Here is a 24,877-nt window from a genome sequence, read left to right as displayed (position 1 = left end):
AGCCTACCAATGTGAAAAAATGTAGTTTAAATCAATTGTAGCTCAAAGTTTGATGTGGCATTTTAACCACGATACCTTGTAGCTCAACATTAGAGTTACTCTAATCGCCAACGTTGTATCTGTAAAAAATATTGGTGTTAGCACCCGGTTCACCCTTAGGGTTAATCCGGATTCGGAACGAGTTCTAGGTGTATAGGTTTCAGTCCTCTCCCAATTGTTGTTGGGGGGATCGAATACGAGTTCTCCCTGCCAAGTTCAGCCCCAATCACCACTGAACTAACAGGCAATTGATAACACTGTATCTGAAATGGATAAGCATAAATCTATAAATAGATGAGTGTATATCACTTTTAGTTACCGTACTTACCGCATCACTAATAAAAATTAACAATTGCCTTAACTTCATGACCCTTCCTTGATCTCGGGTTAAGGAGTCAAGTCAAGTATAAATAATATTAGGATTAGTCGAATTGTGAACCGAGTCAAGTGTAAGTATTATTCTATGTCTCGAACTCGATCTATCTACTATATCGAGACTTATTTAATCTAATCAATTTTTAAAATGATCGAGCTCAAAAGTTATCCAAATTATACTCGATTTATCCGTTTGAAGGAATCGAGCTAAGTTTATAAACAAGTTTTGTATGTAGTTCTAATAAGATTTTATATGCAAGCTTTATCTCTGTACTATTTTGTTTTTGTTTTTAAAGGGATTCTATGTAGCTTTCTTAATTTAAAATAAAGATAAGTCCATACTACTAGTTTACATGCACTAATAATGACATAATAATTGAAAACTAAAGATGAAAACTATGGTCAAGTCGAGTACATAACTAAATAGTGTAAAAATCAAAACGTTGCAATCAAAAGAGAACGGGAAAGTACGACACAAAAAGGTAAAAATATATTAATTGATCGAGTTATCCAAATTATATTCGATTTATCTGTTTGAATGAATCGAGCTAAGTTCATAAAAAAGCTTTATATGTACCTTTTTTAAGTGATTCTTTGTACTTTTTTTAAGTGATTCTCTGTACTTTTTTGATGAAAATTATAGTCAAAGTCAAGTAACTGGATAGTGCAAAAATCAAAACGTTACAATTAAAAGAAAACAAAGGAAGTACGACATGAAAAGGGGGATTAATATATTAATTGATCAATGCCTTACATCTTAACCCTACTACACTCATTACATTGAAAGCAAAGAAACTTAAACTATGATGGCATATGAAATCATTTATAAGGTCACTATATATAACACTATAGAACTAAAATGATTAAGCACCATCTTATTTCTAATGCTTAATTAATTAACACAACTTTTTAGTAAACACTAATCCAAAAGAAGTAAGGATTGATCATACATTGTTTAATTAATTAATGATCTAATGAAGCTTGTTAACAACACTGCATTCCCTCCTAATCTCACCCTTAGTACCCGTAAGCGGGTTGTTTTCGGATAAAATGGTTAGAGCCCTCGAAAATTCCTTAAAGAAATAGTCTTGGTTCTTAGCCATCTTGACCACATAGGGTCTAGTCCTCTTGTCCGTGGTCAGTTGATGGTCCACAATGAGTAAACCCTTGCTGTCCAATATGTTCCGGTAGTAGTTGTTGTCGAAAATCATAGGGGTACCTCTGTCATTTCGCACGTATTGGACCGACTTCGGGTCTGGGATCGGGTCGTAGCATTTCTTGAGGATGTGGGGTACGTGGTCCGGGTTCAAGGCCGGGTCGACTTCCGGGTATAGCCTGTGGACTATCTTTGTACAATGGGTTCTTCCTACACTGTGAGCTCCTGTTGAATGAAGGTTTAAAAGTTACAAACGAGGGAGGGGAGATCTGGATATGTGACATATTATAAACATACACTCAGTATTAACTATTAGGGGAAGACATCATTGATAAGAGCAAAAACTTCGGTGGTTGTGAATTTGTCATATGAAGAAGTAATGTAATTAAATTGCACTAATTATAATTAAATTGATTAGACAAATTTGGTTAAAAACTTGAAATCTTGAAAGAGACAATTCACTAATAAGACTCAAAAGTAAAGTTTGAGTGCAATATTAGATCAAAAGTAAAACTTGTTCAAAATTATAAAGTATAATTTAATGAATTGCTTGTATACTTTGTTATGGTATCATTAAAAGTTTGAAAATGAGATTCATGTGATATTAGACCCTACATAGTACCAATATTTTGTCTATATGTTTCCCAAAATAACATAAACTTTTGTTTTCAAAAATGGTAAAAATCAATATCTTTATTCCACCACTTACTACAACCCCTTTTCGTTAATCTTCACCTTATTTTCACTTATTTTACTTCCATTTATTTCAGCGAAAACAAGTTATTTCGAGTTCAGATAATTTAAACTCATATGCAATTTATAGCTAAAATAAGTTCAGAAACGACGAAGTGATCGATTCGAATTACCTAGCAAAGCAACAACTCCCTTGGCATCAATGCCAATAGACTTGAACTTTTCAAGCACAGTACTCATACTCTCATTGTGATCTGGGAGATATTGTTCTAATATCTCAGCTCTGCTCCTTCTTCCATCCCTCCTTCCAGTTTTCAAAGGTATATGAGGTCCTCCTAGCTGGAAAAAAAAAATAAAAAATAAAATCAATACTGTTCGAATCCGATCTGATCCGAAAATTATCTTCGTGTTGGGTTTGAACACGCATATTGTTTACTACCTCCGTTTCAAAATGATTTTACATTTTCCGTTTTAGTCTGTTTCATAATGTTCTTTACACTTTGTTTTATTCTATTTTTTGACATGAAAAATTATTACCTTACCTTTCTTACCCCACAATATTTATAATTTTCCACTCACTTTCTATTGCTTTAGTCATTTTTTCTTACACCCCACCTTTTTCCATATTTCTCTTATTTTATCCATATTTTATATGGAGTAATATTCAACCAACTTTTCTACTACAAATAGTAACAGTAAATATCTTTATGAAACGAAGGTAATAATAAAAAAACGTGTTATTACCTGAACGACACCGTCTCTAGCCGAGATAACAAGGATATCAGCACAAGAAACAACACCAGGGCATTCTCTTTCAATAGCTTCCTTGATTGTGTCAAGGTACCTAAAGTTTCTTAACCCAAAACTCCTGTCCATTTCTTTCTCTGACATCATCCTCCTTGTCGAGTCCAACAGCAATGATGCATCACATGACTATATGTCACAACCAACATGCATACATTCAAATGTCATACATATATACGGATAAAAATATTATTTTTCTGCTGCAAGAAAACTGCAAACTACACATCATATACAGACCCTCATTCTTAACAACTATAGTCAATTAGCCAAATATTATTGGACTGATAATTTTTGGTAATTACACATTGACATGATACATAACTATAGATAAGGTTCGGATCAGGTTATCAGGTCGATTACTGGCTACCGCAACCAAACATGCAAATGTCATACATACATACACACATACATACATACATACATACATACATACATAGAAAGTTAAACAAACATGCAACCTAATTACACAGACCCTCATTCTTAACGACTGTAGTCAATTAGCCAAGACACCATTAGTAAGCCTATAATAAGGTTCGGATCAGGTTATCAAGTTGAATACTGAGAATACTGACCGTTTAAGTGGAGTGTTACCTCAACCAACAACAATGATGCATCACATGACTAACACAACAAACATACATACAGACATACATACATGCAAATATCATTATATACATATAGAAAAGGCCAATCATACACAGGCCCTCGTTCTTACACATAACAAATTAACACGGATAAGGTTATCGAACACAGACTCTCAATCTTAACAACTGTAGTTAATTGATCATTTTTAGGTTATTCTTTGGTAATGACACAGTAACATGATATAGTACATCACAATTCACAAATTAACAACATGTAAGGTTATCGAACACAGACTCTCAATCTTAACGACTATAGTCAATTAGCCAAAGCATCATTTTTGGGTTATTCTTTGGTAATGACACGCTAACATGATATAGTACATGACTACAGAAAAGGGTATTACCTCAACAGCACAGTCATGGAAGATGTTTCTGAGCCAAGAAAAAGCAGTGTTTTTATGGCGTTTGTAAAGAAGCTTGACTTGTTCTTTGATAATGTCTTCAGCTTGAGGACAAGTGTCCTTGTAGTAATTCATAACAAGACCTTCAACAGCTTTTTCTTCCTCATTATTTTCTGCAAATGTTGTTTCTGAGAAGAAAAATACTGCAGAAATTAACAAAAACAGGAAAGTTTTAGATCTCATTTTCATCCTTTCCTTTTTTTTTTGGTTTTCTCACTCTTTGTTTTCTTACACACACACCCACACTCACACTCACACTTGCACTCCTTTGTCACTTCTTTAAATAATGGGACTTGAGTACTTGACACTTGAGTGTAGTACATATGAAGTGATAAGGTGTTTGTATAAGTGGCCACTTGGCTTCTGTTTAAGTATTTTCATTAATGATCATAGGGGTAAAATTGTCATTTTGTTTATGTAGAAAGATGACATACCTCCATTTCAAAACAGTTGCGTCACTGAAATTAATATCTTCAAAATGTTCATTAATCATCGTTCTATTCACCTAGTCTGGTCTGATGTTGCTGTTTTCTAGATTGATCTGATTCTTGATGGTCTGATCTGGCCTGATTTGAATTGGTGGTTTGGTCTCTGAATTGGTTGTTTAGTCTGGCCTAGTCTGAATGTTTTATGTGAGTCTTTTTTGCTTTTTTGGTATTATATGATCTATCTAAATAAGTGATAAGCAATAAAAAATAACATGAAGAGAATAGAGTTTAATGACTAGTTTATCCGTAGTATAGAGGAGAATTTTGAATAGACTTTTCGGATAATGTGGTAAAATATCAAAGTAAGCATGGAGGTAGGTTTGAAAATCCAAAACTCATTAAAAGCTCCATTTTTTTTTCCACCAACCAAATCAAATCATGTCATATCATCACACTTAATTATCTTTTTATTTATTTAGAAAATATACCAAAAAAATAGATATAACATTAAAAAAAGTTAGGAGCTTAGGTAAGACTAAGGGGAGTATGAGGATAATTTGCAAAAATATGGAGAATTTTATGTGAGCCTAAATAATAAAAAATTAGGTAAAAGTTACTCCATAGTAATAAACTTATGTGGCAAAATCTGAGTTTTGGATTGCAAGAGAGATAAACTCACTCTAAGTTGACCCTAACAACTTTTTGCAATCACCCCGATTTCTTTTTGCTTTTAATTGGTAAGATAAATGACCATACTAAACTAACTTCTATCTCAACTCTAAAGTGAATTGATCAGTCCAACTACACTAGTCAACTCTTAAGAACACGGGGAATTTTCGTACTCCCAAATATTACTCGGTTAATGTGAATCAAAATCGCGATATGATGAATTCCCTACCAACTAAACCAAGCAAACATGGTATCACTCCTATTGAGTACTCCCTCCGTCCCTTAATACTCGACCTGTTTTGACCAGACACGTTTTTCAATGCACAACTTTGACCACCAATTTCTTTAACTACATATTATAAAAATACTAATATTTTAAAAATATATATTAAGATGAAGCCAAAAATATATTATATACTAACATTTGTTTTCATATATTAGAAATAAAATAGGATCAAAGTGAATTATGTGAATAGTGCAAAAAGTCAAAATAAGTCGAGTATTAAGGAACGGAGGGAGTATAGACTAATTAGTACGGAGTAATATTACATGTCTACATGGGCTCATGGGTGTTATCAATAATTTTACGAAATACTTAAAAATATTGAAAGCACCCATGGTGGCCATGTTACCCTACTTCCCTTAAATTGAGTCAGATTAACTAACCAAACTGTACAAATATATTTGTCTTTTTTTTTAAAACATTTTCTAACGATTGTTAAAAATATTAATGGTCAAGTTATGTCCAAAAGACACCCTACAAAATTGGGGTGATATAAACACAACCGACCTAAAATTTAACTGATTTTCATGATAAGGTTACGATATACTTCCTCTGTCCTTAATACTCGAAACGTTTTGACTGGACACGTTTGTTAATGTACAACTTTGACTATTAATATTTTTAATTATATTATAAAAATCATAAACTATTAATATTTTGAAAATATATATAAAGATGAAGCCAACAATATATCATATGCTAGCACTTGTTTTCATATACTATGAATAAAATAGGGTCTAAGTGAATTATGTGAATAGTGTAAAAAGTCAAACCGTTGCGAGTATTCCGGGACGGAGGGAGTAGTTAAAATAATCCGAACCAAACTGAATAATCAGCACTCATATAACTTGAATCGGGACACCATCCAAACAAAGCAGCATACTGTTTCACCAATATCAGAAAATGAACTCAAATCTTAAAACATTTTCTATGCAGGATTTTCTTGCCAAAACCCAAGTCTTAAATATCTCCCATAATCTCCTATTTGTTCTACTTTATTTACATTTTACAATTGACAAATGCATATAACTGGATCATAAGCACATAAATTGTCTATAATCAATTACACATCCAACGTAAAACTACCTGATCTTGAGCTTAACTTCGATTTTAGCTACAGATCTAACTAAAAAGAATTAACTGAACATTGCAAATACGTCTTCTGAAAGACTGAAACACATGAGAGCACAGATCCTTACATGCTTCATTGTACTGATTCCAAAATCACCTGTACCTGTGAAGCAGACTGGCGATTTGGTAGTATAGCAGACTCTCAAATTTGCAACTCACATTTGACATTTGAATATCTTCAATTCAGAATTTTTTCACATCTTACATCAGCAACAAGATGACGAACATGAGGGGCATACCACTTCACTCGCTCCAAATGCACCACCGCCACATTCCAACAGTGACCTAAAAACATGCGTAAGAGGTCATTAGAAATCAGATTTGCAAGACGGAGGCTGAAATATATTGATTATTTTTCGGTGAAGCAATCAACTAATATTGAGAATTAAAACTAATTTCAAAGATAGAAGAAATGGGTTCAACACAAGATACCTTCAGATTTAGCGATTTCAGAGATAGAGTCCGTGACATGTTGTGTCCATTGATTCTCTTCCGAGTCCTTCACATTCCCATGTATGTGAAGTGTGCCGCCCTCACACCTACCATCCAAATTCAAGTCGAGAGCATGTCTTAGGATTATGTAATGAACATCAAGGACGCTAAAAGCTGAAACATATCTAAGGGGATTATCTCTTAGTAGCTACTCCTTCGAGCCCTTCCGTCCCTAATAACAGAGTACATACCAAAATTCTGTTTTTGACTGTCCCAAATAATAGGTAACTTTCTTCATTTAGACCATCCAAACGACCTAAAACATTGTGTTTAGAACTTTAGACTATTTCAAATTACGTTTAGGGTTCGTTTGGTATATGGGGTATTGGTGATCGCTTTATGAGTATCTAATTTTGTAAGATAACTTTCACACTTTCACCCTAATGTTCATGATAATGCAACCTCAACTCCAACATGCGTATTTATTCATAAACTACATTACGAGTTTACCGCTATTGTCTACTATAGATGCAGCATTCAATAGTATAAGACTTTTAGGAAAGAGTTTGGAGTGCACAAGCATTACCATGCACCAGTATAGGACGTTCCTTGCAAAATCACATGTGCTCATTAGCCATTACCATAACCATCATTTATTACCGGCTATGAGCCGTTTAACATATCGATACCCTTGACTATAAAATTTCAATGAATGACGACTTCGGTACAGTGGAATTGCAAATCTTTAAATATTCTACGACGGTAACTAATTTATTAGGAAAAATTAATAATGATAATCCCAACTATTGACCATCTTTCTCATTTTAACCCCAACTACCATTTAACTCGGGAATAATCCTATCAGTATACCCTTCCCAAAACAGTCTCCCATTACATGCAACCTTTCAAACCGGTAAATTTTCCCCTTAAATGTAATTTAGAGCCTCTCCATTCTCTCTCCTCCATACCAGATCAACGCCACAACTCTATCTCTCTGCTTCTCTCCTTCCTCTTCCATCTCCTGCCATAACAGATCACCCACCTTCACTCCACCTATGACACCTTCAATCCTCATGTTCCCTCTCCTCCATTCTCACCAATCAAAGAATAAACGGAATCCATCATCACTAATATTCATCATCATGAAAAAGAAAAGGCAACTGGGAGCAACACTACAGTACTACACTATAAAATTGTCACCTCTCAACCAAAAAAAATTATGTATTCATGAACTATCAATAAGTTTTGAAATTAATTTCCGTGCTTTAATTAAATTATGTCGATGGAGGATTGTTGATGACTTGATGTACCCTAAGCTTGATTTTTCAGTTTCAATTTCAACTAGAATTTCTAGTCTCTACCTAACTGCGTCAATTTTGGCTGGAATTCTGGGGTTGATGTTTTACTTTTCTTTGACTGCCTGTCACGTGAGCTAGAAATGAGACTACGTCTCTTCATACAGTATAAAAGTAGTTTGAATTGTGTAATTGATGAAAAAATTTGTTGAATTGGGGTTTCTGAAATGGGTATAGTTTTTGATTTTTAAATTGGGGTTTTGAGTAAATTGAAAAGGGGGTTTAATGGAAGTGAGAATTTGAGCTTCGTTCTGTGAAATTGGAAGCATAATAATGGGGAAAGTGGGGAGTTTAAGGGGTAAAACAATGGAGAAAAATCAAGTATTGGTGATAAGGATATGGAAGAAGAACATAATGTTGAGGTTGAGGTATGGCAGATTGGCAACGTTTCCAACTATCCAAGAACAAAGGAGATGTGGCCCACATTAAATGAGAATACCGGGTGTAACAGGCAACTAAATGGAGAAGATTGTTTTAGTATTATTCTAGATTAAACTATAGTTCAGATTAAAATAAGAAAATCGGGTATAGTTGGGATAATTAACATTAATTTTTCCAATTAATTATTGTCTTTTCTAACTCAATTCGTTAAAAAATACCCTATCAGTATTTAGGGGACGGAGTTCGATTTTTCTTCTACTACAGATTTAGCATAGAAGTTGGGAGAGATGTCAAAGTCCATGAAATGGGCAACAAGGTGAGACAAGAAGATAGCCACATTCTCATGTGATGCTGAATGATTTTTGATGTGCAATGATTTTGAGTACCAAATTTTAAAATAGGGTAGCCAGAGAAATCACCTTAATGCCTTTACAGCAGTAACCCAACTGCCCTCGCTGGATGGTAGGAGACCAAGACAGACACGATTTGCAACTCCCTGTAAAATTGCAAGGATATGTAATCAGTTAACATTAGCAACAGGTTGAACAAGTAATATTACTTTTAATTGCTACAGAAGATAGATACCCTAATGAGACATCACACAATTCCAATGTCCCTATTTGTTATCAAAATTTACCAGCAACATGGAGTTTCTTAGCATCAGAATGCACCATTGAAAAATAAGGATAACCAGACTTGAACCATAATATAGATAATGAAAGAGTATAAACACTGGAATAACTTGTGAAAATATGTAATACTAGATGCATGAATTACAAAAATAATCAAACAGAGTAATAGGGCTTTACTTTAGGAGCTGTAAGGCGATTATCTCCTTCGAATACAATGCAACGATCAGACACCAAATTGGCTTGAAGATTATGATGAAGAGCCTCAATAGCATGGGGATTCCACTCACAGGCATAAACCAATGTAGCATGAGCTCTGATCAACAAAGAGTAGGAAATTATGCATTATAAGTTATAGGAAAACCAAAATTATATAAACTGAAGAGCCAAATCAAAACAAACACTCCAAGAGTTTTAAAAAACAATGCTAGAAAGCATGATCGTGCTATATGACACTCTCAGAAGATCTGGTTCTATGGACAGAGTGACAGACATATACAACGGAATAAGATTATCACTAAATTCAAAGTTCCAATAGTAAAGTTGTTACAGTTCTCACTTCTGAAATCTGCCACATTGCATATCGTCATGAATCTACCTAAGCCACCCTTTCTCTTGGCCTACAATAGCTCAACAAGGAGGCTGCACCGATCCAAAACTGGACCGGACCGGAACCGGAATCAAGAAAATTTGTGGATGGTAGACCGGACCGAAAAATTTCCGGACCAAACAGGACCTAATTTTTCCAGTCCGATCCGGGTTTAGATCGAATTGGACCGAAATTATTGAATATGCCTCTATACAATTTTCGAGGTTATTTATTTCCAAACAAAATACAGTTAGAAAATCTTTCAAACATTAATTCTCCATTCTTAAGGGAGTCGAGATGGATATAGAAGACTTAAACAGTAGGGAAAAAAAAAGAAAATAACACATGATATAGTGCACTAAATATTAATGATTTATTTAATATAAATCGGGTCAACCGGTCCGGACCGGAAAAATCCGGTTTTGGACCGGACCAGAAATCCGGAAACCAAAATTTAAAGGACCGAAGACCGGACTAAAACCGGTCCGGTTCCGGTATGTTTTCAGGTCCGGGCCGGATTTTGAACACCCCTTGCCCTCCTAATATTTCTCTTAAGGGGAAGTACGGCGTGGAGAGTTTAGTTAGCAAAGGGAAGGAATTATCAGAGAATCTAATGAAAAGCATGGGTGTAGAGAGAGGATCCATTGAGAAAGTCTGTTTGTATCACATTCCAGTTTATTACAATTTACATGTATGTATTTGACCTTTCTCATTTCCTGACTCTTCCCATTGCTAACACAAAGATGTCAGTCTGCCAACCAGACCAACCCTACAATCTCATGAGATAGAATATTGATCCATCAAAGAAATTTGTGCATATATACACTCCACATAGCGTAATTTAGGGGAGCATAGAACTGATTTCAGTACATTGCAAACAAGTTTTTGTAGAAAGTACCCACATAAAAAGAAGACTAGTTGTATAAATGTGCCAAGTTAGGAAATCCAAGGATTACCTTACTAGAAAGGGCAATGTAAAATATCCGATTCCTGCAAAAAGATCCACAACGACTTCCCCTCTACAGTCCAAACGGGCCATGCGAAGTTTCTCTGAAAGATTCCCCCAGGAGAACATGCACTTTGTGGTATCAAAACAATACACTATTCCGTTTTCACGATGTTCAACCCAACCATTATCTCCGACAAGGATCTCCAGACGACTATCCCGTGTTCCAGTTGAAGCAACACGACCCTGCAATAAAATTCAGAACCATTGACTTACAGCTAGAAACTAGAAACAGATGATATGACATTCCTCAGTGGCTAGAAACTAAAAACGGATTATATGACATTCCTCAGTGGCATTATTACTAAAACATTGTGTCGCCCAGCAATTTCTGAGTTCCAGGGTAAGTAATCATCAGGCAGATTCTATTTACAGTTTGTCTATCAAATTTCCATAGCATGAAACTCCCATGAATAAAAATTTAGGCTCCATTTGGTTAGGTGTAAAACGTTTTCAGTGCAAAATGATTTTCCATGTAAAACATTTTCCAAGGGAAAACACAATTCCAAACTAGTTTTCATTTGTTTGGTTCCTTAAAAGAAAATGGGAGAAGATGGTGAAGATTGAAGGGGGAAATGGAGAGGGAGGTAAGGAAGGAAAAGTGGAAAAGTGGTTTCCCTCCCTTTCAAATGGAAAAGGTTTTTTCACCTTTGGAGCTATGGAAAATTATTTTACATCACTTGCCAAACCATTATCATTCATTATCATTACCCCATTGCCTCAAAGAGGCTCCCGCAAGAAGCGGGGTAAGGGGGGGTCGGGTGTAAAATAATTGAAAAGGGGAAAATCGTTTTCCATGAAAAAATATTACTCTCTACCAAACGGAGCCTTAATGTAAATAAATCTCACGGTAAATAGATTACATAGTGTACCTGGCGAGCAAGACGACGAGCGCCAAGAATTTGAGCAACAGCAGACCAAAGCTCGCTACCTATTGTGTCCCAGGAAGGATCTCTGAACGAGGTGATAGGAAGGACAACAATGTCACCAAGCCGTTCCCACCTTAAGAAATGGAATACGAACTTCAGTTTAGATCAGGCAAACAAAGACATCATCACAGAAAGTTGTATCCATCCAAGCACTTTCCTTGATGAATAATCTATACCTAGTATTTACAAAAACAAAACCAAAACCAAAACTATAAAGCCACGTGTCCCATCCTATCACCCTCCTTTTCATTTAAAAAAAAAATCCTGGCAGCAACACCGCAAAACGCAGTCACTACTCTTCCATCTTCCCCATTCTCATTCAATTCCAATTCAACCTCCTTTTCATTAACCATCATTCAATTTCATAATCAATTTCAACTTTCAAATTTATGATTCACGATTTCACGAACATCATCAGTCTCCAATATCACCTTCAATTGGAATTGAAATATCTTGATTTTGCATTCAATTCAAACAAACCCCTAAAAAACCTTCAATAGAGCCTCGAATTAGCATCAATCTCAAATTTCACCTTCAATTCCACCCCACCATTTTCTCCCCATCTTTAATAACCTTCACTTACTATGTAATTTCCCCCCAAACCATTAATAATTTGTCTGTTACTCTTCGTTCGTACAAACGGTCATTGATATTCTGTCTCTCATATCTTAATCCAAATCCTTCCTCTATTTAACATAGTATATTTGACAAGAATAATGCTATGATCGGGAGCCAGAGACAGGAATTTTTCTTTTGCTTTTTTTGTGTGTTTAATTTCCAGTTTTAAGGTGTAAAGTTCATGTATTTTTCTTTAATAGGCGTAATTTCCAACTTGTAGGATCAAAATTGATGTATTGTTGCGTTCTTTTTTTTATTTATTGTTTGGTGAGTAATGAAAATATTCCCCTCCATAAAAAAAACTGATATTTCCCCCTTATGGCATTCTACTATTCTGTAGTCCCATATTTAAACGTGCTTGATTATTTTTGTGATACTGTATTTGTTTTTCTTCGTCACAATTACACATGGAATCAAACCGAAGATAAGATAAGGAACATCACAAGTGTTTTTTCTTGATATTGCCTTCGTCATGCGTTGCATACACCAATTAATGGGACTCTATTGGAAATAGATACACTACTATTCAGAAACCAGGATTTGTTGGTATTCCATGATTTAGTCATGGTAGTTGAGAAGCTAAAGTCCAGATTAGCATTTTTAGATTAAAATTGATGTATTGCTGTTTTTTTAAAGAAGTATTTACTGTTTGTTAAATAATACCAGCGTAGTCTTTTTTTCCCCTGTTTTTGTTTGTAGTCCCGTGTTTGTTTATAATTTTACATATTGATGAATATTATTACATATGTGCACGCATGATATTATAAAAGAAAGCCAAATTGTGTTATTAGATTTTATAAATCAAATACGGAATAATAGGTTAGCTTGCAATTACTTCCCTATAGAAAAGAGAGATCTTATTTGTGATTTGTATTAGTACTTCGTATTTCGTTATTGGTTATTTGATTATAAATAATCATTTTTTTAATTAATTCAATTTAATTGTTAAGTTAATGAGGGTATCATAGTCTATTTCCGGACACCAAAAACCAATTCACCTTTATAGTCCAAGGAATTCCCTCAGAGATTAGCTCAAAAAGCTATGATGGAGAGTTTCCGGAATATTTGAGCTCAAGACGAAACAATTTCACAAATCAAAATGGCCTCTTTTCATGGAAAGATGGTTGATCTAATGTTTGAGGTTCAACTTCGCAATCAACGGAAGGGACATCAGTTGACAACGGTCGCCTAAACTTCAGATACATTGGAAAGAGATATCAATTGACAATTAAAAAACAAAAATCTTTTTTCCTCCTTTAAGAGCATGTTTGGTATAGAGTTTTTAAGTGATGGAAATGTCATCAATTAACTATTTTCATTACCTAATGTTTGGTATGAGAGGAGTGGTAACACAATCTATTTCCTAAGGGTACCACCATTTGTTACCTCTCTAAATCCTATGGTAACAACATTGTTACCCTCCTCAATCCCCAATTTGTTACAAGTGATTCATTTCCTAAGGTATATCAAATAACTAATATTGGTAATAGCTAACAATACCTTCTCCCCTTCTCATTTATTTCTTTTCCATTTCCTTTCCTAAATTTTATACCAAACATACCCTAACTGTGAGTACGTATTACTCCGTGTTCAATAAGTTGTTACTCCATTAATCCATTACTCTATTTTCATTTTTCCAATGCCAAAAACATAGCATCAACGAACATGTCTGCAAAAGAGGAGACTAACTATTACCAATGCCTACTTTTTCTTTGAAGGAACCAATGCCTACTTAAACCCACATGTAACCAGCCCGTTCGTCGAACGGGTCCAAGAACTAGTTTCCAGTATAACAACCTAAAGAGAGACAACTCTAGAACAGAAAAACTTAACAACAAAGTCAGATCAGAGAAAAAAGGAAAAAGAGGAAATTAAAAAACAAAGCTAAAAAGAAACCTGGTCGGTAGCTCCTCTAAGAGCCCTTCAGGTAGGCCTTTATGTTTCAGTAGCGAAGCCACAGCTCCCTTCATTGCTTCCAAGGGAGACAAAGAGGTTTTCTTCATTGCAACTAACTCATCAACGTACTTAGTGGCACCACAAGCCACTAGAAAATTCAAGGCAGTAGCACAGGAATCAATGGAATCTTTTGACATATTAAGTTCATTTAATCCTTCAACTGTCCCTCTCTTTTGGGATATCTCATCAGAGAATATAGCACTGAACTTCACAGTAATAGGGAAATATATACAAGTACCATCTTCATGGGAATACACCTTTCGACCAAGATCCAGCCAACCAAACTTCTTGAGTATGTCTTTCCCTAATTTAGCGTGCTTTTTTTGCAATTTTAAAACCCAATAAGAGTTCTTCGTTGTATGTCCAACATCTCTACTTGGTGCTTTGTCATCCACGTTCAAGTTAGTACCCAGATCAGATGATTGTACACTTCCATTATGAAATAAACCAAAACTGTTGTTTCCTCTCTCAACAGTGTCTTTGTGACGGGGTGTGCTCTGTTTCTCTTTAGATAAAGAAGACACAGGAGCATCGTCAAGAATTAATAGTGGTAGCAAGTTGATCTTTGATGGCTCACTGAATTTTGTGCCGAACGCATAACAGGATGCTCCACCACCAATTATAACCAAATCATCATTGACAATGTTGGCAGTGCTTCGAACAAACAATTGCTTGCCTACTGAATTCAAGATCACGTGCTTCCATGAGAAAGAGTTTAGGTCAAGCAGGGACAACTCTTCGCAATGCTGTCTGACAGGACAACCCCCAACTATTCCCAAATATTTTTTATACACAAACATTGAGTGCGAGAACCTAGGATAAGGACCCTTTCCAACTGTTTTTACTTCTGCCCATTTATTGTCTTGAACATCGAAACTATAAAGGTCCCCCAATGCTCTCTCACCATTGTATCCACCAAACAAATACAATTTATCACCATAAGCAACTAATGAATGTGAATGCCGAGCACAGGGCAATTCTCCACAAGCCTGTACCTCTTTCCATATTAATGTATCCACATCCAGCATAAGTAAAGAAGAATACAATGTGTTGTTATTAAGTCCACCAAATACATAAATATTTGAACCTACAACAGCAGCTGCATGACGATGCCTGCATAAAATATCGTCGTTAGCTAATTTGTCAATCGAGAGATATCTTCAAAAAGCAAAAACTACTACGAGTAGAATACTATCAGTAGTTATTTGTATCATCACCTTGGAGAAAACACATCACCGATGTTGCCAACCAATTTCCATTCAGCTTTTATGATATCGAAGATCCATAAATCATCCAGGATATTGGTAGGATCAGTTCTGCCTCCAATAACTATCATTAAGTCTCCAACTAATGAAGATGTTTGACCCATACGTGGAGATGGAGAGCCCTTAACATCTAACAAAGATAATTGGCCAGATGATGGATCCAGCTGTAAACAGTCACTTCTACGTGCATGTCTCCCTATGCCTCCAAAACCACCATATATCAGAATCTCACTGCGATCAGCTTTACAAATAGTACAAGAAGAATGACCCCATAGGAACAGCCTCTCTAAATGTTCTCCGACAACATTAATGGGAATAATGGCTAGGCTGGAGCCAGGACTTCCCAGTGGCCCTGCCAATGATTCAAAAAGTTCAGACTAGCTCTCTTAGTGGAGGAATAGATTTCCTGCAACCATCAATAATCGATTGTCATAATAACACTCAGACCAACACAATTAAAGTTGGATTACAACAAAGGGGTGTAATTTGGACTAAGCCACTGCAATAACGCTAATCACATGCTCACAGCTTCTATTTTACATTCTTTTACTTCCTGAAAACAGTGAGAATGAGATTATGGATCTGACCAGAAAACATAACATTTTTTAAGTGAAAAACACAACTACAAACTAGATTGTCTGGCTCCTTATAAGAAAATGTATAGAGAAAGAAAATGGAAGTGGAGGGGAAATGATAGATGGATTGGAGGAGAAAAAAAGGGAGTCGGGAGGAAATTTGGCTTCTCATTACGAAAGAAAAATGTTTCCAACATTGAAGGGTTGTTTTCAACACTTGGGAAATCTGATTTCTACCCCTACTCATTTTCTTGGAAAATGTCTTACAAGTATCTAAACACTCCTGTATAGTGTCTTAAATGAAGATGGGAGGTAGGACTGTTTTCTTAAGCAACCATCTAGTTTCATTCCCTCAATAACTCAATTCAACAAAGTCCAATTCCACCTCCCTCAATAGTCGGTCGTAAGAATATAGGATCAGAACCCATTTCACCGCAAATGCTACTCTTATTTCCATACTGGCTATTATGTGCCATGATTTATTTCCTTGTACCAAACAAGCCGATGGAGTACTAAACTACAAGAAATTTGCACACCTTCAACTTAACTCACAGTCACATTTTTTTTTTGTTCCAAAGGTTTTAAAAGAAAAGTTGTACAGAAACTCTATTCTGTGCAAAAGGAACAAATCATTCAAGTCCAAGCCTTGTTATACCAAGGTAGAAGTTTTTGCCTATCAAAAGAAATTTTTCCGTAGAGATGTGATACAATAAGAGCACGAGTTCTTCTGTCAAATCAAGATGTCAACGCAAGAAACTGATTGGCTTTTAGCCTTTCCCAAGGAGAAAGTTGGACAATCAACACATACCCAAAGGTGTTTCACAGGGAGAAGTTCCTCATGCTCACTTCTTTTTCTGCTCATCATTCTCCGATAACAGGTAGCCCACTCCTATATGTAGTATTTGTTACAGAACAGAATTAAAGAAAGGTTTAAAAGCTGGAAAAGTTGTTATAACAGAATTCTGTTAACAATTCTGACCCTTGTATTCAGTTTAGCTCAAGCTACAAATAGCATAACTATAGTTTGTAATCACTTACGAAAATAATCAATACCAATCTCTTTCTCTCTCTGAACATTTCTTCCATCTCTTTCTATTTCTCTAATTCCCTGGTTCCCTCTTCTCTCTATACTTCTTTATCTGTCAGTTGATACAGCAGGACAAGCAACATTGGTATCAGAGCCAATCTGTTGCCCACTCGCCCATTCATCAGACACCATTATTGAGTTTGTGAGCTCATGGTGTTTGTTAAAAGGTCTGAGTGAAAACCCAGACAGCTTTCTTCTTGAAAGATTACGAAAAAATTGAAATTCTGGCACCTCTATCTCGAGAAGTTTCAAAAAAATTCTCAGATATGGAGAAGCAAGTCAGAATGTTGGAAGAAGAATGGAAGAACAAGCTAGTAGTATGCAAATCATGATGCAAATGCTGAAGGAATTGAAGGATAACACTCATGAGGGTAGTCAAGGAGGAAGCCATGATGGTGCCGTGGTGGACACCGAGGATATCATTAGGTTAGACCTCAAGGTATGATTCCTAAATTGCAGATTCCTTCTTTTGATGGCACAAATCCCAGAATATGGATTAAAAAGTGTATTAGATATTTTTCTTTGTGCAAAATTGCTGATGAGTGTAGGGTTGATTTAGCTAGCTTGTATATGACTGATAAAGCTGAGACATGGGTTTCGAGCTATTTGGCTGTTAGAAAACATGTTGATTGGGATGATTTTATACTGGATTTAACTGCAAGATTTAAGGATAGGAAGGGTATGAATGCAGTAGAACATTTTAATAAACTGTCTCAGGTTGATTCTCTGGGGAGTTATATTGATGAATTTGAAGAACTCAGAGCTACTTTGATCCAAAATGGTCATGCATTATCTAACTATGTGTTACATAGCTTCATTGGAGGGTTAAAACCTACTATTAAGCCTTTAGTGAGAGCCTTTGAACCTTCTTCCATTAGTGATGCAATGAAATATGCAAGGCTACACCCCCGATCAAACCAAACACAAACACAAGCCTTTTAACCCCAATGCAAATAAACCTCCCTTACTCCCTACACCCCAAATCAAACCTATTCAGCCTTACCAACCAACTGCAAGAAATAATACATACCTGCTGATGTTGGGGCTGAAAAAATAGCAAAAGGTCTTTGTTATTACTGTGATGAGAAGTATACAAGGAATCATAAATGTAAATTTAAAGAACCCCAATTGTTTACTGTAGACATTGGTGGTTATATTGAACTAGATAGTGAATATTCTGTAGAAGATCAAGATACTATTGGGGAACTTTGTATATCTGTACATGCTTTGACTGGAAATCAAGGTTTCCACACCATGAGACTTGTTGGGCTAGTAAATGGAGACAAACCACTGCATATTTTAGTAGATTCTGGCAGCACCCACAACTTTCTGGACATGTCTTTAGCCAAAAAAGTTGGGTTGCTCCATAGAAGCTATTGAAGCTCTGGTTGTGGCAGTAGCAGATGGTAATCATTTGGCTTGCAACCACAAGTATCAGCAGTTTACTTGGGAAATGAATAAGCATACTTTTTTCTACAGATGTGATGCTTATACCTTTGGGAAGTTGTAATATGGTATTAGGGGTCCAATGGTTGTGTACTTTGGGACAGATTGTTTGGGACTTCTAACAACGGTTGATGCAGTTTAGTCTGAATGACACTCAATTTACTTTGAAGGGTATTTCTCCAAAGAAGTTGAAAGTGTGGGAAGGAGATATCTCTGCCAAGATGATTGATAATGCAGCTCGGTTATGTGTAATGCAGCTGATGAGTATGAGAGGAGAATTCAGTAGTTTTGAAGGATAATTTGAGCACTGATTAGGATTTTTGAGGTTTTAAAACACAAATTCAGTAAGATCTTTGAAGATCCTACAGAATGACCTCCACTTAGAGGAGTTTTTTATCACAAAATCCCATTAAAACATGATAATGAGCCTGTTAATATCAGACCATATGGGTATCCCTTGAAGCAAAGGGATGTCATAGAACAGTTAGTGCAAGAAATGATGGATAGCGGAATTATCCAGATTTGCATCTCCTGTAGTATTAGTAGGTAAGAAAGATGGAACTTGGAGGCTTTGTATCGATTATAGGGAATTTAACAAAATAACCATCAAAGACAAGTTCCATATACCTACTGTAGAAGAGCTTATTGATGAGTTGGCTGGTGCTACAATCTTCACTAAGCTAGATCTCAGGGTTGGTTACCATCAATTGAGATTACATCCTGCCGATGTTTTTAAGACAGCATTTAAAACTCATACCGGTCACTTTGAGTTTCTAGTAGTGCCTTTTGGCCTTACTAAAGCCCCGGCTTCTTTCCAAGGCTGGATGAATCAGGTTTGTAAGCCCTTATTAAGAAAGTGTGTGCTGGTTTTTTTTTATGACATCTAGTCTACAATCAAGACAAAGCTACTCATCTGCAACACTTAGCTCAAGTCTTTGAACTCATGCTCCAACATCAGATGTTTGCCAAGGAGAGTAAATGTTCTTTTGGTATGAAAAAGGTGGAATATTTGGGGCATTTTATTTCAGCTGACGGGGTGTAGACAGATCCTAAAAAAATTAAAGTTGTAGCTCATTGGCCTATTCTTGTTTCTTTGAAGGAATTAAGAAGTTTCCTAGGCTTATGTGGCTACTGCAGAAAGTTTGTTAAGAGTTATGCTCAAATCTACAGACCTCTTAATGACTATTAAACAAAGGAGCTTTTATATGGAGTGATAGTGCCACAACAGCTTTTAATCATCTGAAAGTTGCTTTACTTTCTTCTCCTGTGTTGGTTGTACCCAACTTTAATAAGCAATTTATTGTTGAAAATGATGCTTCTAATCTGGGTATTGGAGTTGTGTTAATGCAAGACGGGCATCCATTGGCTTGTATAAGCAGAACTTTGGGACCAAAATGGCAAAAGTTGTCTGTTTATGAAAAAGAACTTTTAGCCATAGTCTTTGTTGTCCAAAAATGGTAACAGTACCTTTCAGGCAGCCACTTTATAGTGAAGACTAATCAAAAAAGCTTGAAATGGTAGCTTCAACAAAAAAATTCCACACCATTCCAGCAAATCTAGCTCTCCAAGCTTATGGGCTTTGACTATGACATTGAATACAGAAGTGGTCTAGGAAAATGTGGCTAATGATGCCTTATCTAGGGCGCCTGGTTCAGAGTTGCTATTGGCCATTTCAGTCATTTCATCAGATTTGAATGCTCTTATTAAAGGGAGCTATCATTTGGATTATAATTTAGTCCATATCATTCAAGAACTACAAGATCTACCTAGTTTTGTTGGGTTTACTTTGAAGTCAGGGTTGCTCAAGAAGAAAGGAAGAATAGTAGTAGGTCCTGATGAAGAATTGAGACTTAAAATGATTACTTGGCACCATTCAACACCAAAGGGAGGCCATTCAGGTAGAGACGTCACTTTCAAAAGACTTAAAACTGTTTTTACTGGAAAGGAATGCATTTGGCAGTTAGAAGTTTTATTAGAACTTGCCAAGTTTGTCAATCTTAAAATTTTGATAATGTTGCCAGTCCTGGATTCTTACAACCTTTACCTACTCCTGAGGAAGTCTGGATTGATGTGAGCATGGATTTTATTACTGGATTGCCTAACTCACATGGCAAAACTGTGATATTTGTAGTTGTGGATAGGCTGAGTAAATATGCTCATTTCATAGAATTATCTCATCCTTTTACTGCATTGCAAGTAGCTCAAGCTTATATTGACATTGTATTTAAACTTCATGGTTGGCCACAAAGTATTGTCAGTGATAGAGACCCCATTTTCCTAAGTTTGTTTTGGAAAGGGTTATTCTCTTTGTATGGGACTGAGTTCAACATATCTACAGCATAGCATCCCGAGATGGACAAACTGAAGTTGTGAATAGGTGTCTTGAAACGTACTTAAGGTGTATGTGTGGTAACTCTCCCAAAGACTGGAGCTTATGGTTATCCTTAGCAGAATGGTGGTACAACACCCACTTCCATCCAACTATTCAGTTAACTCCATTTGAGGTGGTTTATAACGAGCCTCCCCTCTTCACTTACCCTATTTGGCTTAGGAATCTAAGATTGAAACAGTTGATAGAAGTTTATTGAAAAGAGAGTTAATGATTCAAACTCTTAAATATCACTTGACAAGGGCTCAAACAAGGATGAAGAACCAAGCTGACAAGCACATATTAGATAGAGAACTTCAAGTTGGTGAGTGGGTATGGCTTAAACTATAGACGGCAGACTCTTCAGCACAGATCCGACCAAAAGTTGGCTCCTAAACACTTTGGTCCTTTTCAAGTCATGGCTAAGATTGGGAAGGTGGCTTATAAGTTGTCTTTACCTAAGGATGCTCAAAATCATGATAATTTTCATGTGTCTCAATTGAAGAAATTTTACGGTACTTTACCTGCTGCTCACATACCACCATGGTTCCAAGGTCAGCCTAATTCTATAATTCTTAATCCTAAAGCCACGTTGGATAGGAGATTTGTTAAACAGCAAAATCATGTTGTTACTCAATACTTGGTTGCAATGGAATGCTTTTGAAGCTCATGAAGCTTCTTGGGAAAATGCTACAGATTTTAAAGCTAAGTACCCCACTTTTGTTGTTCCTTAAAGACTTTGGACAAGTCTTTTTTGAAGGGGGACAGTATGTTACAGAACATAATTAGAGAAAGATTTAAAAGCTGGAAAAGTTGTTATAACAGAATTCTTATTCAGTTTAGCTCAAGCTACAAATAGCATAACTATAGCTTGTAATCACTTATGAAAATAATCAATACCAATCTCTTTCTCTCTCTCTGAACATTTCCTCTATCTCTCTCTATTTCTCTAATTCCCTGGTTACCTCTTCTCTCTATACTTCTTTATCTTTCTTTATCTGTAACTTCTGTCCTGCAACAGTATTATACAATAGTGTTGGGTGTCTTTTACAAAGTTTGTTATATACTAGCGACTTTAAAAAGCAATTGTAAACTAGCCTAAATCACTTCTTTTTTTCTCATCATCATTCTCCTACACAGGTAGCCCTCTCATAGTCTCATGTACGTAGTATTATACAATAGTTTTGGGTGTCTTCTACAAAGTTCCTTCTATACTAAAAACTTTAAAAGCAATAGCAAACTAGCCTAAAAATTACCATATCAAATATCACAATTGTCCTACAAGTCTACTACTATTAGCAACCACAATCAAGTATCTAACAACATACATAAATAACAACTCAAATTATATGTCCAGCACACAAACCAAGTGTATGAACCAATTGTACACTAGCCTAAATCACTTCTTTTTCTCCTCATCATTCTCCTACGCAGGTAGCCTAAAAATTACCATATCAAATATCACAATTGTCCTACAAGTCCACTACTATTAGCAACCACAATCAAGTATCGAACAACATACATAAATACCAACTCAAATTATATGTCAAGCACACAAACCAAGTGTATGAACCAAACATTAGCATTGTGCTCAATTTTGAAAGCAACCACACTAAGTGAGCAATTCTGGTTAACAAAGATCATCCAAACAAATAATCACATGAACCAAAACACTATTCAAAGACCTTAAATTGCTTCAAAACCAAAACAAAAAGCTCTATTAAAACAAAAATTACCAGTATCTCTGTCCAAATTAGTCACTTCTAGATTGCCATCCACCTCTTCACCCTCAACATCAACATCAACACCATCACTGAACCCAACCAACCCATCTTCAGCCTCGGCCGCATCGTTGGGCTCAACAAACCCGTTCTTCCTTAAACCCTCTAAAAACCCTTGAGTCCTCTTCCAATTAGCACCCATTTTATCATTAGCAATCTCCACAAGATACCTCAAATACTCAGGGGAAACCCTAATCCCACCCTTACACCCCAATGGCACCTCTAACCTAATAGAACACCTGATTGCAACAATCACCCTCTTCGCACTCACACTAGTAATCCCAGACTCCCTGAATCCACGAGATATAGCCAATGCCACCAAGAACTGAGCCGCACCCACGTCCTTGCACTCCACGGCAATAATCAGGGGCTCGAATCGGAACACTAACTCGGACGAGTCTGAGTTGGTCGACTCGGCGGCGGTGGTGGTGGTAGTGGTGGTGGTAGTGGTGGTGGTGGGTGGGAAGATGAGGTTGAGGATTGAAGTGGGGTCCACTGGGTCGTGAGAGATGAAGGCCCAGGTGCCTCCTTTGGGCTTGTTTGGGAGGTGAGAGAAAATGGAGATGCGGCCGGAGCAAGAGGAGGTGGTGTAGTAGGAAGGGTGGTGGTTAATGGTGTTGAGAAGAGGTATGATTGGTGCGTCGATTGTTCCTTTTGGAGATTTGTCTGCTTCTGTTGATGCTATGGCCGCCATTGTTGCTGCTTTCCTCTTCTCGAACTCCATTTTTTCCTTCCACTTTCTCTCTCTCTTTCACTTGCAGAAACGCAGAGTTGCACTCAGATGCGCCTGTTTTTGTTACTTCCGGGCAGGCTGAACCTTGTTGGGGTTACTATGTTGGAACTTGGGTCGGGCTAGCCCATTGGCCCTCGGGCCCGTTGTTGATGCTTTACTATTTCATTATGAACATAAATAGACGAGTTTGTTCATGAGCGTAAATAAACGAGTTATTCATGAACTTAAATGAACGAACACATGTATGTTCAGGTTTAACCTCGTTTATTAAAAGTGATTTTATTAAACGTAATTTAAAAGTTGTTCAAAATCGGCTTATTTGTTTAAAAAAAATTAACTCATGTTGATTTTACATTTGAATATATTTTTTAACGTTCATGCAGCCTAATGGACGTAATCGAGTGATGGAAAAAGTATTTGCATGCTTCGGAAACAAAGCTTTTTCATGGGTACTACATCCACCAATTGAAGCTTTTAATCCTGAACATTCGTATACGGTTGGATATTTGTTGCATATCGATTGGGCGGAGGAGTGCATGTGGTTAAACAAATATATTGCGAGCACAAAAAGAAAGTGATAATTACTATTTTGTATGTACTTCAATTTTGGTTTTCCAATGGGATATGTTAGTTGTATCAAAATAATGTTACATTTTTTTAATATCTTTAAATTCGTCATGTAAGGCTACGAGTATTGTATGACCTCAATGTCGCAAAATATGGACTTTGCGAATGATGTGCATGAAATAATAGGGACAATAAAGTTTCTAAAATTCACGCACGCATCGCGTGCATAAAATACTAGTTTGTTAAATAAATAAACATGAACGGTTATAACCGAGCTCAAACCCGAGTAATTTAATGAGAGTCTCGGATCATTTGCATCTCTATTCACTAGTCATTACTCTGTATTCTCGAGTGGCTCTACGCTCTAGCCTCTAGAGACGGCTACTGGGCCAGGTTAACTACGATCCATCTAAAATGGCCCAGTCCATGGGTCACTTGTCACTTAGTCACGGTAGAAATCTTGGCCTACAATCCGGTCAAAACTCTACTTAACAACCCGATCAAATCCGCCATAAATCTAACCAACCCAAACTAAAC

At 36.3% G+C, this 24,877-nt stretch overlaps 2 protein-coding genes across 2 annotated transcripts; both read right to left on the bottom strand.

Moving 5' to 3' along the window:
• Positions 1-1,121: 1,121 nt before the first annotated feature.
• On the bottom strand, positions 1,122-4,383 carry LOC110777320 (peroxidase 42). The gene is made up of 4 exons (XM_021981926.2): positions 4,056-4,383; positions 3,008-3,196; positions 2,437-2,602; positions 1,122-1,795 (listed from the first exon to the last, which is right to left on the bottom strand). Exons 1-4 carry the CDS (start codon positions 4,299-4,301, stop codon positions 1,386-1,388), a joined length of 1,011 nt encoding a protein of 336 aa, XP_021837618.1. The 5' UTR covers positions 4,302-4,383; the 3' UTR covers positions 1,122-1,385.
• On the bottom strand, positions 4,349-23,838 carry LOC110777318 (tRNA wybutosine-synthesizing protein 2/3/4). The gene is made up of 9 exons (XM_021981923.2): positions 22,996-23,838; positions 15,736-16,135; positions 14,459-15,631; positions 11,888-12,017; positions 10,966-11,201; positions 9,601-9,736; positions 9,211-9,287; positions 7,056-7,162; positions 4,349-6,908 (listed from the first exon to the last, which is right to left on the bottom strand). Exons 1-9 carry the CDS (start codon positions 23,762-23,764, stop codon positions 6,802-6,804), a joined length of 3,135 nt encoding a protein of 1,044 aa, XP_021837615.2. The 5' UTR covers positions 23,765-23,838; the 3' UTR covers positions 4,349-6,801.
• Between the last annotated feature and the right edge of the window lie 1,039 nt (positions 23,839-24,877).

Source organism: Spinacia oleracea, chromosome 6 (genome assembly GCF_020520425.1).
Source record: "Spinacia oleracea cultivar Varoflay chromosome 6, BTI_SOV_V1, whole genome shotgun sequence".
Taxonomy (NCBI): Eukaryota; Viridiplantae; Streptophyta; class Magnoliopsida; order Caryophyllales; family Amaranthaceae; genus Spinacia; species Spinacia oleracea.
This window is presented reverse-complemented; position numbering and strand designations above follow the sequence as displayed.